Below are 15,697 nucleotides of genomic sequence, written 5' to 3' on the forward strand. Positions count from 1 at the left end.
CATGGCTGCAGAGTGGAGAGCAGGGTCATTCAGAGAGCTCTGGAGTGTGATTTTTCTGCCACAGAAGTGTAAGGCTGACTTTATCTGTTTGTGGAAACTGATTAATCGGGTTACTTATCGTTGTGTTGGGACATTTGGCTTCAAATGGTTGAAAATGTCTGCCCCTCTTTCCAGGCCTCTTCTTTGTCGATGTTCCTCCCTCCTTTAAAATCCTCACTGTTCAAAAAGGGAATTTAAGGATTTTCTGTGCTCACTACATCTTTGCGGTCATCTTCTTTCGTTGTTTTTTTTTTTTAATTTATTATATTATTCCTTTTCCTTTCCCTCAGTCTGACTTTATAGATTAGTGTGTCCATTGATTATAACCATTTGCTGTTCACATCCTGAAAAGCAGTGATGAGCTTTTGAATATGAGGACACAGAGGGTTTTAAACTGTGTGAGCAACCACAGACTGAAGCTCTGTGATCCTTTCATTTTCTTCATTTTTTTTTAACTGATAGTTTTTCTTTGTTTAAAGCATCTTCACTCCAAAGGCCGGAAGGATGACCTGTTCAGTGATCCATGCTACCAGCAGTTTGGAGAGGAGCTTAACAAGGTCCTGAAGGACTGGCAGCCCAGTGTACTTCCTGATGGTGAGTGTAATCCTTAGTAAGACCCTCCTTGTGTGCCTGCTCCACTTGGAATTAGCACAGTTTTGAGTACTTTGTCAGATTTTAATATTTCTTTCTGGAAACAATTTGATTAACACGATATTGTTTCATCATGAAACTGTACAAATTTGAGTACTGAATAAAGACTGCAAATAGCAGGGCGATCCCAACTTTGTCCTCATCATGCAGTCTTTCTCATTCTTTATGTATTCATGAAGTTTCTATAACTCTTTCATGGACATGACCATGATCAGAAAGCTCATTAATTTTGCCGCTTTCACAGCAAGATGGTCTTAGTTTTTCAGGTGACTTTACATACTGCATTTTGACATAAACTCATGTCCTAAATTCCTCATTTTTCAGCAGCAACAATGTGGATGAAAAAGGCAAAAATAAAACCAGATCGTCTCAGATGTGAGACAGTATCTCATTGCAGTGTGGAATGTGGAAGCTATGATGCTTGCTAAGAAACTCATCCCACACTGATAACGATGACACTGGAAAGTGTGTTTGAATATATTCTTGTCATCACCAGCTAGTGGCACGGTGCTGTTAAACAACCTGTTGTGTTTCTCGATATTATGAGCCGTGTCCAGTGATTATAACTCTTCTGCTGTTCACATCCTGACACGTTGTGATTGCACTATGATATAATATGAGGACACCGCTCCAACACGAACAGGTTCCATGTCTGCACAAGTAGTACCCAGGTAGAAAATTATATTTGGCAGATGTAAATGGTGGATAAAGACAAGAAAGAACTGATGAGTGTTGTAGATGTTGACTGTGGAATTGGATTGTCTCTCTTTAGGCTCGCTGTGGGGTCGAGTGGAAGAGCAGAGCTTGTGGAGCAGTCGTCATCTCGGGGAGCAGAGTCCCGCCGCTCTGCTGCGCTCGCTCGTTTACCTGAACACCAAATACTTTGGCCTGCGCACCGTGGAGCAGCACCTGCGCCTCTCCTTCTCTAACGTCTACGGCCCAGACACACTCCATCCTGTTACCAAGGAGACCACAGTCTGCATCCGCGTGCCTTCCGTCTCTCAGGATCACCATGGTGAGGCTGGAAAATGCATCATGTTGATATGCTTCGTATATATTGGCCATAGAAATTCTCATCTAGCTGTGATGGACGATTGAACTTCCTGTTTGTGAAATTCACACATGCACATTATCACAAGATGTATAATTTAGCATTCAGTGTTTCATAGTTTTTATGTTCACATTAGATGCTGAAACATTTCTGATTTCATATCCAGTATGTTAACATTCAGAGCCAAACAATTCAAAACCATAAATGGCCGTGGACCTCTGTTTGTGTCTTTCAACATGATTTTCCATCATCTACAGTTCAAACTTAAAAAAACAAGTGTTAGTGGTTTCTGCATATGTTAGTTTTAGACACAGAACCTTGAGAAAATTTTATAAAAATTTCCTTTCTGTCTGTTGGACCATCAGTGCAAACGGAGTCGAGGAAGAGAAAACGAAAGGTCGAGGACGACGAGCAGGAGGAACGCGACAGCAACTCTGGAGGCTCCGCCCAACGCTGCCCGGCTAAGAATCACGAGTGTCACCTCTATGAACTCTACAGATCCAAGTGGTGGGTTCAGTGTTTTTACTGGAATAAATCTTTTAATTCTTAAGAGTGGCTGCAAAGTAAAGGCTTGAGTCCTGTGATTAGAACTCATTGCTGTTCACATCCTGAACTTCAGTGTTGACTCTTTAAAGATGAGGACTTGCCATAAATTAATGTCATCAAAAACTGTTCAAGAGGAAACTGAAACCAATACATGCATTCATTTTCTCCCTCTCCTGTGCTCTTTTTCCCTGCACTTTTCTCCCTTTTTCTACAATACCTCCTTTTTGCTTGTTTGTAATACTTTTTTCTTTTCTTTTTGTTCCTTCCTTCCGCTTGCCATTTTGTTTCCCCCTCCTTGCCTACCTCCCTGCAGTCCTCTCTCGTTGCAGAAAAGCCTAGATGTGTTTTATGTTCAGCCGGATCCGGACTGCAGCCCAGATGACCCACTGTGGTTCAGCTCCACACCGCTGGACCGACGAATCCTGGAGAGCCTCCTCATCAGAGTCCTCCTTGTCAGGGACATTTACTCAGACCAACAACTTCTGGAGGAAAACACAGAGGAAGAGGGTGGGGGTGAAACGGTTGAAGGGGAGTAGCAGTTGCTTGGACTTCTGTTAGTAGAGTCTGCAAAGACAGGAGAGGAGGGGGACACGTAGGGTATATAGTAGAATGTGTCCTCTTCACCTGTCTTATCTTGTAGTCCTCGTTTCCCTCTTCACTGACTTGCTGTTTCCTCCAGGTGAGGAACATCCACAACAGAAAAAGCAGAGGCTGATTAAAAGTAGTGGTCAACAAGCAGCCCAAACTTTTACTTCTGCCTCAGAGAGGAAGCTTGAGGAGGACAGGCATAGAGATGAACTCCGATAAATATGAGGATGAGAGGGGATGAAGAGCTTACTGTCACAATTAAATCAGGTAGAAAACGTGTATTGACAGTTATATTTTCATGACAGAATTTTCTGTTGTGCATTTCCATGGAGTCTGAGTGTGTCCATTATGCTCAAGCAGCGTAAAAACATTAAAGATTCAACAGAATCCCACTTTTTAAGAAGTTATAGCAGCCACTAGGATACCACAGGGCAGCACCAAGCAGCACAGAGGCAAAGGGACACAGTTGAAACCAAAATTACCACCCAGAATGGGAAGACAGCAGGAAGAAGTGCTCCCCAGCTGTGCTGTTCAGAATCCCATCGTTGAAGCAATTGGCAGTTCAGCTTTAAAAAACAAAACAAAACAATAAACACTCCTGGTTCCAGTTTAGCATGTCCGTGTCTGACAGAAAGATCGCAGCTTTGACCGCAGACATCTTTTCAGTGAACGTAAGGGTGTCATTTTTGTGTTCAAGTAACATTTGGTTTAGACCTGAGACTCATGCTTAAGTAGAAATTTGGTGTTAAAGTGCAGTCAGACTGCTTTTAGCCTTGTGACATTTTCACTCATTCAGTCACATCGCTAATGGCAGCAGTTGGCTGGAGAGCGCTGACGAGTTGTTTACACACACAAGTTGTAAAACAAGACACAGAATCGCCAACAATGGGGGGACCTTGAGATTTTGTGCAAAACACAAACACCAGGTAAAAATTGGAAGTTGGAGCAAATGTCTCTCGATTCATTCTGAAAATGAACATTGACTAATTAGTGTCTGACTGCACTTCTGTGTCAGTTTCCTTTCTTGTATTTAAGTTGGCATCACACAAGAATCACTTTCCTGCTTTCCAGCTCTGGTCAGATGGTCAGACTTAACCTTTGACAGGGCAGATGTGTTTGAGTGGGTTTTTTTAATTTGTTTTTGTCAGTATTGTAAATGTGTGCCACCAATGATGTCAAAGTCAAACTTTAGGTGTGAGAAATTTTCCCTGCATTAAAGTGCAATTTCAGAATTTCCAGTACACGTGAGAATGCAGCACAAGATCAGCACCCTTTTTGTCCCATTAACTGCGACCTGTTGTATCCCACATGTTCATTATGGGCCGCTTTCATTCTCCCATGAACCCACACGCTGCTCTTCCTTTGTCAGTACTGCTCTCAGGCTAAAACCGCTGCACCACAGGGGGACTTCAGCTCACAAGGGAAAGGAGTCAGGACTGATCCCAGGACAGGAAAGGGTCTGACTCACTGCGGTGCGGTGGAAAGGCTCCCTGCCAACATGCTGCGTTTCTTTATTGGACATTAGGGAAACCTCCATTCATGCAATGTAGCATTACATGCTTACTAAGCCCAAATTGGGTTGCTTTGATGTGTAAATATCTCCAAGGCGAGGCGCTTGTTTGAGATGGAGACGACACAGAGGAACACTGTAGTTTGGGATAAAGAAAACGAATTTGAAAACCCGCCTCCTGAGAAGCCTTGTTCTGTTTTTGTTTTGTTTTTTTAAATACAGCTGATTATTTATTTCTCTTTTTATTAGTTTGACTGTATCCTCTTTACACATGGGTTTGATTTTCTTGTTTGTTTTTAAGTGGGGATCATTTCCTTCTCTTGCCGTTCATTGAAAATTTGCTGCAGACCTGCACCCTCCCTGCTCCTTCACGCCCGTTAAAAGAATTTTGGTGAATGATGAAGGCTGTGGATTATACAAAGTTTAACAACCCACTGTTTGCCCCTGTGTTTGTATTTGTAGTTTACTTTCAATTTAACTTAGTTTAAGTACTGAGCACGTGTTAAGTGTCCTGTTCTTTGCTTTTGTAGAGCGGTAGCACTGCAATGCAAAAGCTTGCTTCATGACATATAATTGGTTATGTGCTAGATCTTTTAAAAAAAATTTTTTTTTTTTTTTTTTTTTTTTTGTGAACTGAACTTGTTTTTTAAGTTGCACTCTTTTTTTTTTCTTCTTTTTTTTAAAACTTGTTCCCCCTCCTTTTTACGATTTAAAGTTTGATTAAATTTCATCAAGTAAAAATTACATTTAAAATTCCAAGTAATATAAGATTTGGAGTTGAATATGAGATCGTGTAAAAGCTTCCACAGCCATTCCTCAAAATATAAGGAATGTCCTTTTAATGCTGAGTTTGACGTTTCCATGAATGCAATCAACATCTCAAATATATCGCTAACCTAAAACTTGTCCTCGTGCACAATCCACATCACACCCACCTGACTGAAGAGGATTTAACTGGTGAACAAAGTCAGGGAATACACTTCCAGAGTTTTATTTTCCCAAAAGAGCAGGTGTTCCTGTTCATTTCTACAACTGTTTGCATTTATTGGGCTGAAACTGCAGCATGACATTTCAGGAAGAACTGTTTGGATTTGGATGGAGAACACTGGTCAGAATTTCTGACTCCAGATCAGTGTGCTGAGAACATTAATTTCGTCTGTGAAAGTTTGAAACAGACCTTGGATCAGAGGACCCCAATTAACATGGCTGACTCATAGGCAGCAGCCAAGTATGCCACAGGTTTGGACCTACAGAAGATGCTGTGGCTGGCTTTAATGCCTAATGTGAATGTGCCTATCTGTATATACTGAAAGTGAGTGACTGTGACTTGAGTCTGATGCTATGTGTGTGGGCTGATATGCTGATACGGTCATGTTAAATAAAGAAGTCATTTTCTAACCAGCTTCTTGATTGTGTTTGGATTTATACACACGAATGCTAAATGTAGAGAGCTTATTATGCTGCTTTTATAAACAGAGTATTTAAAATTGTTCTGCAAAGTCCTTTTACTGGAGGTGAATAAAACATTTGTTCTTTTCTAAGTATAAATAACTAGCATCTTTATTCTAAACTAGAAAGGTCAAGTGTTTAATTTAATACACTTTGCAGTATACCACAAAGTCAGTTAAGCATAAAGCATATAACTGTTTAGTCAGAAGACAGACCATTGCAAATTCATTTGACCTCCTTTGGCATAAATGGAAATGCAAACAGGTGCATGAACAGGGCTATAGAAGGGTTTCAACCCAGTATGGAGCTGTGGCTTCAAGGCGTTTGGTGCCTGTTGCGGTGGTAACCCCAAACCAGATCATGGACACCAGAGGGGAAGGGGGCTGTGAAGCTCATGGAGTCCTATTAAGCATAGTTAGCTTGTGGGACTCTAGAGGCAGCTGACAGGTAAGGTCATGGAAAAAGTGCTTCGGTCAACACTGATTCTGTTGATAACTTTAATGGGCAAAATGTCTAGACGAAGCCAAGTGGCAGAGGATTTCCAGTTTGCTGGCCTCAGAATCCCATCTCTGCTCTTCACAGACGATGTGGTTCTTCTGGCCTCCTCAGGCAGTTGACTTCCAACAGGCATTAGGGCATTTTGCAGCCAAGATAAAAATCAGTACCTCCAAGTCTGAAGCCATGGTTCTCAGCCGGAAAAGGGTGGAGTGCTCATTTAGGGTAAGTTGCTGCCCAAAGTGAAGGATTTTAAGTATCTCGGGGTCTTGTTCACTACTGAGAAAAGAGGGCAGGAGATTTACAGATTAGTGCAGCATCTGCAGTTACCCTGTTGTGGTAAAGAAAGAACTGAGTGTAAAAGAAAAGCTGTGGACTTTTACCAGTAAATCTACCTTTACTTATCTCCACAAGGTTTGGGTAGTCACTGAAAAAGAATGAGACCGAGTATGCAAGCATTGGAAATGACTTTCCTCTGAAGGAAGTTTCCTGGGCTGGGCTGGCCTCTCCCTTAGAGATAAGATGAGTTCAGTCATTCAGGAGGGGCTCAGAGCAGAGCCACTGCTATTCCACATCGAAAGGAGCCACTTGAGATGGTTCAGGGATCTGACCAAGGATGCCTCATGGAAACATCCTAGATAAGGTTTTTCAGTTCAGTTCAATTCAATTCAATTTTATTTATATAGCGCCAAATCACAACAGCAGTCGCCTCAAGGCGCTTTATATTGTACAGTAGATCGTACAATAATACATACAGAGAAAAACCCAACAATCATATGACCCCCTATGAGCAAGCACTTTGGCGACAGTGGGAAGGAAAAACTCCCTTTTAACAGGAAGAAACCTCCAGCAGAACCAGGATGTATCTACTTAAGCTGCTGTCCCCACAGTCCAAATCTAGATAAGCAGGAGAAAATAGATCTGATGTGTGATTAAAGTTATCCTTTAATGTCTTTGAGAAGTGTATATCATATTTTAACTTGATGAACTGACCTATTAAAGAATCAGGGTTACCTGCAAAATCTGCAAAATAGAAGCAAGTAGTGAGCAAAGGGGAATGAAAATCAGACAAACCTTTTGACTATACACACTACAGGGTCACAAATATGTGGGTATCTCGAATCCTGTATGCAGGACGTTACTCTTTCGTAACATAATCTTTTAAATATCTATCATGGTCACCTAAACCTGAAGTCTGTTGAAAGGAACTACTGTTTCCAGTTTGAAAAAGTTAGAAATTTTTACTTTTAAGACTTCTTTAACAGTTTCGGCAGAGCTAAGCTGAGAGCTACTCCAACAGAGGTCTTCTGATTTGGTTCGTTCTCCTAAAAGTCCGTCTCTTTTCAGTTTCTTCCGCAGCTGGATGACTTTTGCATCCAGAAAATCTTGATATTTAGTGGAATTCATTCTCACTTTCTCCTGTGCCACTAGCTGGCACTCAAACCAAATATTACCAACATACCTTTGGTTTGTGGTTAAAGAGCAGAATATATCCACAGCATTTGTTTCCAAATAACTTTAGCCTGCCTGTATGTTGCTTCGAACATGTCTCAGGTTTGATATCTTTGTAATCATCAGTCACCTACAAACCATACTTAGTTTATTTTTACCACAAAGTTTAGAGAGTTGTGCTCTGGAAATGTCAGCCAAACAATTACTGACCTGCATTACAAATCTTAATGAGCTATTAAGGCCTAAGAAATGAAAACACTTGGACATATTTGTGGAGGAGCCACACAAAAATGTAACACACTGCATGTCGACCGAGAGACCCTCTTCCTCCATAAACAAGTGTAACGCTGCCTCCACACACTCCCTAGAAATGCCATTATCTAGAGACGTAGTTTGTGCTCAACAGACAGCTCTACGCGGGGGCCTCTTCACCGTGTTCTGACCTTTTTTGCTATCATGTCCCATTTTTACAAGGTGCCAGGTGGACATGACACTGAGGCAGGGAGAGTTATCTGCAAGATGACAGACAGCAGAGGAGGAGGAGGTGTGGCTTGTCAGCACCCGGGGTCAGCGTAGGGGCCGGGGAGACGAGCCTCAGGGTCATAAGACATAACAGCCAGCACTCTGTGCGCAGCTTTTTAGGGTACTTGAAAGGTCGGATGTACCAAGCATGCTGGATAAGCTGCCTGGAGATTTAGGCTGCCCCAGTGTCTCCTGTCTCAGGTCTGACTTTGATGTTAAAGTCTGTCTCTGTGGGAACTTCTTCTGCAATATTCCTTGTTTACTTACTTTGTTTTGAATAAGACCACCCATTAAAAATAAGACAGGATTTTATGACTCAGGGTGTATGTTTGAGCCTTTTTTTTACTAGTGTAGAATATAACTGCGACTGATTGGAGTCCATATGATATAAAACTATACTAAAATGTAATAGCACAGTCATATGCCAACAGATCATGCATTAATCTAAAATAAAATAATTTTAATAGAAAAATGCAGGAACATACACCTTGAGAAACTCTTGGGTTGCCTTTCCAGTTTCCTTTGGATCATTAACCATGCGTACTGTGACTCGCTGAGCACAGAATATAGTCGTGTACACTTCAGAATACATCCTGCGACTTCTATCAGTAGTGATATCACAAATAAACAGAGGTGACCCAGCTCTGGTCGCTGTAGCTATACATATCCGTGCCACAACATAGTCTCCACCATGTTTTATAGATAACATGTTGTGCTTCAGATCATGACCTGTTTCTCTTCTTCTGCATCCTGTTCTCTTCTTATCATTCTACTTTTTCAGGCCCATCCAGATTTTTTTTTTTAGATCTTTTCTCCAAAGTCTAATCCAGAGGTGTGAAACATAAGGTTTGTGGGGCCAGAATCGGCCAAAGATTCCAGTGTGCTCACTGGATTAGTTTATAAAATGTAAAGGACGGTTTACATTTTTGGACTGTTAAATGTGTTTTAATAAGTTTTACAGCATTTTCTGCTGATTAAGACAGCCCTCGTTATGAGTTTGATTTCCCAGGATCTAAACTTCTCGAGTGTAACCAGTGGTTTGCACTTTGTTCTAAAGCCTCTATATTTCCATTCATGAAGGCGTCTCTTGATTGTAGACTGTGACAATGACACGTCGACCTCCTCGAGAATTTTCTTGACTAGTTTAGATATTTTGAAGCTGATTTTCTTAACCATGAAAATAATTCTGTCATCGTGCAACTTTAGTTGTCATCTGTGGTCTTTTAGGCCTTTTGGTGTCACTAAGCTGGCCAATGCATTCCTTCTTTTTAAGAATGAACCCGATTATTAATTTGGCCACTGTTAAAGGTTTTTGCAGCCTAACCTTGGCCTTGTTCGCTTGCACTGACATCACTTTGGATGTCATATCGAGAATTTCAAAACACAGCTATCAAATACAAGTTTAACGCATGAATCAACTTCAGATCTTTTATCTACTTATTTTCTCAGGGAACAATCAGGGAACCAGCCATTAAACTGTTTATTGGTCATCTGTCCAATCCCTTTTGAGCCTCTGAAAATGGAGGACTGTGTACAAAAACATCAGGTTAAACCCCTTTCATTAAAGTTCAAATTCTGCACTTCATTCTTGATTTTAAATCAATACATTGGTTTAAAATGCACTGTGGTTGTGTAACTGTCCAAATACTTATGGAAATGACTTCATATGAATATAATAAAAGTGCCAAATGTACTACTAGTTTAATTTTGTGCAGTTCAGTAATTTCCAATATCATCTGGGAACTCCCTACATAGAGTGTACTAAATTATCAGCAGCACTCTGAAGTCTGAGTAAAAAAGAGCAATGTGTTTTCTACTCCAATGGGGGGCACTGCGCTCTCGTTGTGAACCCGTCCCCAGAGACTGCTGCGTATCCCATGGCTCCTGGTTCATCAGCAGACCCATAATCACCAGACTTTTGTTAAATTATAACACCCATCATTAGCTGTGGGACGAGCTGCTGCTTTGTCCAGCTTCCATGTCAGGAACCCACGTCCGGCAAGAGGTTCATCTGCTGCGGATGACGCAAAGCAGCCTTCCCTCTGCCCACCTCTTCCTCCTGTTCCTCCACCCACAGCCTCGCCTTCTCACCCTCCACACAGAAAACTCTAATCTTTAAGGGAAAATGAAAGAAGCATTCCCTCATTTCAACTTGCATTTTTCTTCTTCTTCTTCTTCTTTTTTTTTTTTTTTTTTTTGAAGTGAGGATGGGTGGAGGTACAAAACACAGTGACAAAAAACCTACATTTTTTGAAGAGGCATGCTTTTTTCTTTCTGTGCTATCTGTCAGAGTTGGCCAGACTCCAGTAACTTGCCCCATTGATCGAAAGCTAAAAGGGTTCGGTGAGCCCACACAGCCAGGCCTGCGAGGGAGCGTGGTGGGTGTAAAAACATTTTTTCACCCTCGTGGGTTTTTTTTGTTTGGGCTCAATCCCCAGCTCTGTCAGGGGGCATAAAGAAAACGCTGTGCTCAGCAGGGTCATGTAGGCGAGGCCCGGGGGGTAGACTATAGGTGGCGATTAGGGCCTCTAATGTGCAACGAATCCTCTTCGAATCACATGATATGAACTAATGTCGCCATTTATTGATAAAACAACAGCGCCTGGGAGGCAAGAGCTGCTGCTCTGTGTGTGCGTGCGTGTGTGTATGTGTGTGTCGTATACAGCTGCAAAGAGGACAAGAGAGAAGGAATGGATGACAACTGCATTTCTCAGGTTGTGTGCCTCAACACATGGCACAGGACTGGCTGAGGGATGGGCAAGAGTTTAGCTGGGAACGCTTGGATGTGGGTTAAAGGGCAGCACAAATATTTTACTCACACACCTACAAAAGACGTCTACTGATTCTTTTTTACTTAAATGTTATACAAATTTCCAAACTATGGCTGGGAATGTTTGGAGTACATTTGATAGACAACAGCTTCAGACATACACACAGACACAGATTAGTGTAATTATGGCTCCGACTGCTGCTGTGGGTGAGTGTGGGTGAATTCAGATGGCTCAATCCTATTTGGTAAGTCATGGTGGGCATTGGCTGCATCAATCCCCTCAGTGCAGTCACCAAACTCCTCTTTTTCCAAATGCCCACTGGTTGACACGGTCAGTTTAGGGTTTAGCCTTAAAACCGCCTCCCAACAGCCCCAGAATGTCCTGACTGTACATATGAACAGTTTTGTGCCTTTTTCTTCAGAAATTACTAAACTTATTTGTGTCCAGTTTCTAGAACCCACCTTGGAAGTGCCAATAACTGCAGTTCTTTGAATGGCCGCTTGAGGCTGACTTCAAAACCAAATCATTCCCCGTCCCTGTGTTAAAATGTCCAACTTTAGAGAAGAAATAAACATGTTTGCAGCTCTGTACAAGAAATGGTTTTTGCCTTTATGGTGAAGTTCTCTCTTCTCTTTAGGTATTCAGGCTTAAAGTTATCATTATTAGAATCATGGCTACTTTGACTGCCTAGTCTGCTTCTAATAATGCAGCGTAGGCAGCTGTCCGCAAGGCTTCTCCACAATTCACTCGACTGGACCTCTCAGCCATTTTGGAGCATTTTTTTTTAAGGAATCAACCCACAGATAATATATATTACTGTGTAAAAGTCTTTAGGCACCACTTATTTCTTTGTATTTAACTAGGAAAATGTGAGGATAGGTGTAGCCATTCATTGAAACAGGTGCAAATATTCATGGAAATACAGGATGTAAGGCAAAAATGGAGTTTGAAAACTCTACCTACTGGTTTGAGCTCCTTTATTTTTCAGCACTGTCTCAACTTAGGGAGCTTTCCTGTAATTTCTTTAAGTAATCTTCAGAAATATTCAGATTTTCTGAAGGATACATGGATGTTGGCTGCCCATTTACTGTTTCAATATTGTTGAGGTCTCTGGGGAGGACTGTGTTTGTCTATCCAGGTTTGCTTTTACGGCACTGGCAGTGTTTTTGGAATCATTATCATGCTGAAAAATGAAGCCACGGCCAATCAGATGCTTTCCAGATGGTATTGTACGGTGGATCAAAACTCATCTGGATTCGTAATGTAATCAACTTTGACAAGATCACCAACACCACGTGGGTGAAATGCAGCCCCAAACTATGACAGACCCTCCACCATATTTATGGATGGTTTCAGACACTCACTGTTGTACCTCTGTTTTGACCTCCCTCATACATAGTGATTTCACATTTAGATTCATCACTCCACAAGACCCGTTGACCTGATTTGTTTCTATTTTATGTTCATGAAACTATGTTATCTCTAGCATTTTTTGTTGAATCAACTAAAGAAATAGAAACAAATGACATGTTTTTACGACAGGCTGTTAGTGACAAAGTGTTTAAAGATACAAAGTAAAATGAGCTCTTTGCTAAGTTGTCTGTTATGTGTTGAAACAACACTTGCTCATCCTTTGAGTTAGCTATCTTTTCATCCTTGATTGATTTACTGGCCATTGTTGTTGGTTTAACAACCAAAAAACATTCCTCTGAAAATGTTAATATAGAAGGACTGGACTGAAAATGAGCGAAAAAGCAGCAAATGCCCAAAGGGAAACTTAGAAAGACCTTTGGCACATTCCTGGGTTTCTAAATATACCAACAGCTCATTGGTGGTGAACTTCAGATTTGAATTTGAATTAGTTCAGGTATCAGACACATGTAGTCTTTGAAAACACCTCGTCTGCTACATTTATCGGACACTTTCTCTCTCAACCCTCTCATCTCTAAAGGCATTTGTGGCAACAAAAGAAGAAGATTTATTTTATGGGGACTTGCTTTTTCTCCACAAAAGGTAGCCTAGTCTCCACTATGTCACTGTGTAAACAGATTTAAGTTCTCATAACATGAGTAATGCAGTACGCCACTGTCCTTTGAAGCCAAGATCACTTTCACCTCTCCCATATCGTCGCCAGCAGCAACTCTCCTCTTCCTCACAGTAAAAGTTGATATGAAACAGGTCTGTTGATCATGTAAATTGTTTTTGTGACTTTAGTGTAGTTTGATGCTAGCCGAAAGTCTAAATGCATAAGTATTCCTGGACAATATAAACTTTAACATTAACGTCTGGCAACAGAAAGAGTGAAAGGATTTCGAAGACATCTGGAATTCACCAATCATCTGCTGTATATTAATATCATATGCGAAGAGTCAAGAAGATCAGACAACATGACAAACGCACCATGACGATGCAGTCTGAATAAGCTCATCCAGCCGGAAACAAACAAATCACACCAGAGATGATGTGTTGCTATAAATTACGTGAAAGCCAGTTCAGATACGTCAGACACGCAGGTTATTAAACAGCATTAAAATACAAAAACGGGCACATTAACAGAGCACAGATGACCTTCAAGGGAAGCGCTGCAGAAGCCCAAACATCCTGGTGTTTTTAATCAGTAAATATCCCATTTCATTCTTATTTTTAACACCTTTTGCATGACATAACGTATGTCAGACAACTGGATATGACATATAGTTATTAAAACCAATGGTACCAAGGGGTCCAAAGTGTGACAAGAAAATGTCCCCCACACCATCCCCCACCAGAAATTGACACTCATTAGACCAGACAACATTTTTACAATCTTCTATTGAAAGAATGTTTTTGTCTATTGTCTTCTATTCCCTCAGTTTCCTGTTTAGCTGAGAGGAGTGGCACTGGTGTGGTCTTCCACTTTGTAGCCCATCTGCTCCAAGGTTTGATGTATTGTGCATTCAGTTATTCAGGTTGCTGTTGCCTTCCTATCAGCTTGAAGCAGGCTGGCCATCCTCCTCTGACCTTTGACATCAACAAGGCATTTTCTTCTTCACTCAATATTTTCTCAGAAGTTTCTGAATCGCCATGTTCAAATTCACCGTAATCACCTTTCTTTCCCATTTTAATGCTTGGTTTAAATATCTGCACAACTTTTTATTATTCTTGACACACCAACGGGGCAATTCTTCCACAAAACAAATGACAAATTCCTGACAGAAAATATTTATTTATTTATATATATTCAGTCTATGTGGCCATTTGAGTGAAACTTTAACGTTGATTATTTAAAGGAGAGGGACAGACAAATGTTTTCAGTATCAGTCACTGGGTGATTAGAGCAACCTGCTGCATTCAGGAGCCAGGTGGAGTCACCGAGTTGCATTGTGGGTATCATGTCCATGCCCTTGCCTGGCCTGTAGGTGTCCCCGCAGAGCTGAACCCCCCCTCCCGCTGCTTTCCCTTCACATAACTGTCATAATAGTTTTTCTCCCTGTGGAGCCCCTCCCTTCATTGTATGGACAGTCAAAACAAGCCACCCCACATGACTACAAAGAGTAAGTGCTGCAACATTACATCATATATGGTATCAGGAGGCACTGAGTTTATGGAAAAGCGCTGTGTTTAGGTGAACTGTATGTTTAAAATGTGTCAGCAATGTTTGCATCAGATTTTACTAAATTCTTTGTTTTGTCAAGTCATAGTTAAACAGTTGGTTATCAAAAGGAGTTTTGAAAAGTTATTGAATTTATTTAACCAATTATGGCTTTCAAGTTTAAATGTTGTTATCTGACTACTTTAGTTTTAACAGAAGTCTAAAGCTGATACACACTGAGTCCAAGACAGGACCGAACACAAAGGTCATCACATCTCTACTTGATTTCTAAATGACCTGAGATGATGTGTACATTTTTACTGACACAAAATCCACCTAATGTAGAGATTCAGACACTATTATTTGTTCATCACTTTTAGATTGATGTTTTAGAGCAGACAAAAGAAAAAAAAGTATTAAAACTAGAGCAACCAGGATACACAGAGGACATTTGGATTCTTAACTCTGAAATCACTGATGTGTCTTTAGTAATGAAACATTAAAATGAGAGACTGTGGCAGACTGAATTTGATAGTATATACATTTTATACATATATATACATATATAAATTTCTGATGCTGGTTACCATGGGGTCTTTTGCTTAGATTAGTTAAAAGGATAACAACTATAATTACTTAATTACGTAGTGTAGATAATGTGTGTGACTGAAGCGGCATGGAGCTCATCATAGAAAGCGGTATAACTTTAAGTATGTGGGGGTTGCACTGATGAAATTTTAACCACAAGATCGCTTGTTCCTTTTATTTTGTAATTCTTTGTTAAAAATAACCGAGGATTCGTGATCTAGACTTTAAAGAATGCAGTCAGACCAATAAGTCTGGTACCAAACTAGAAAGGCTTCTGTCAAACAAACCAACATCTTTCCAAGAGCCAGCGGTCAGGCCTCCTAGAAACAAATTCATCACACTCCTGAAATACATAAAGAGGGCCTGAGGTATTTGTGCTGTGGACTGAGTGTGAATTTGTTAGGTGATTAAAGGCTAAATATAGCCTCCTGTCTGCCCTGAACTGCAGACTGGTGACTCAGTGA

At 40.9% G+C, this 15,697-nt stretch overlaps 1 protein-coding gene across 3 annotated transcripts in view; it reads left to right on the forward strand.

Annotated features, from left to right (window-relative positions):
- zmym2 (zinc finger, MYM-type 2) overlaps positions 1-5,782 on the forward strand; it is a 32,410-nt gene extending 26,628 nt beyond the window's left edge. For all 3 annotated transcript variants that reach the window (XM_063497990.1, XM_063497992.1, XM_063497991.1), the window contains exons 22-25: positions 519-633; positions 1,463-1,705; positions 2,107-2,248; positions 2,601-5,782. In XM_063497990.1, the coding sequence (XP_063354060.1) occupies positions 519-633; positions 1,463-1,705; positions 2,107-2,248; positions 2,601-2,823 (723 nt within the window). In that variant the 3' untranslated portion in view covers positions 2,824-5,782. The remainder of the gene's footprint in view (positions 1-518; positions 634-1,462; positions 1,706-2,106; positions 2,249-2,600) is intronic.
- Positions 5,783-15,697: the final 9,915 nt, after the last annotated feature.

The sequence above is a fragment of the Pelmatolapia mariae genome, linkage group LG16_19, assembly GCF_036321145.2.
Source record: "Pelmatolapia mariae isolate MD_Pm_ZW linkage group LG16_19, Pm_UMD_F_2, whole genome shotgun sequence".
NCBI lineage: Eukaryota > Metazoa > Chordata > Actinopteri > Cichliformes > Cichlidae > Pelmatolapia > Pelmatolapia mariae.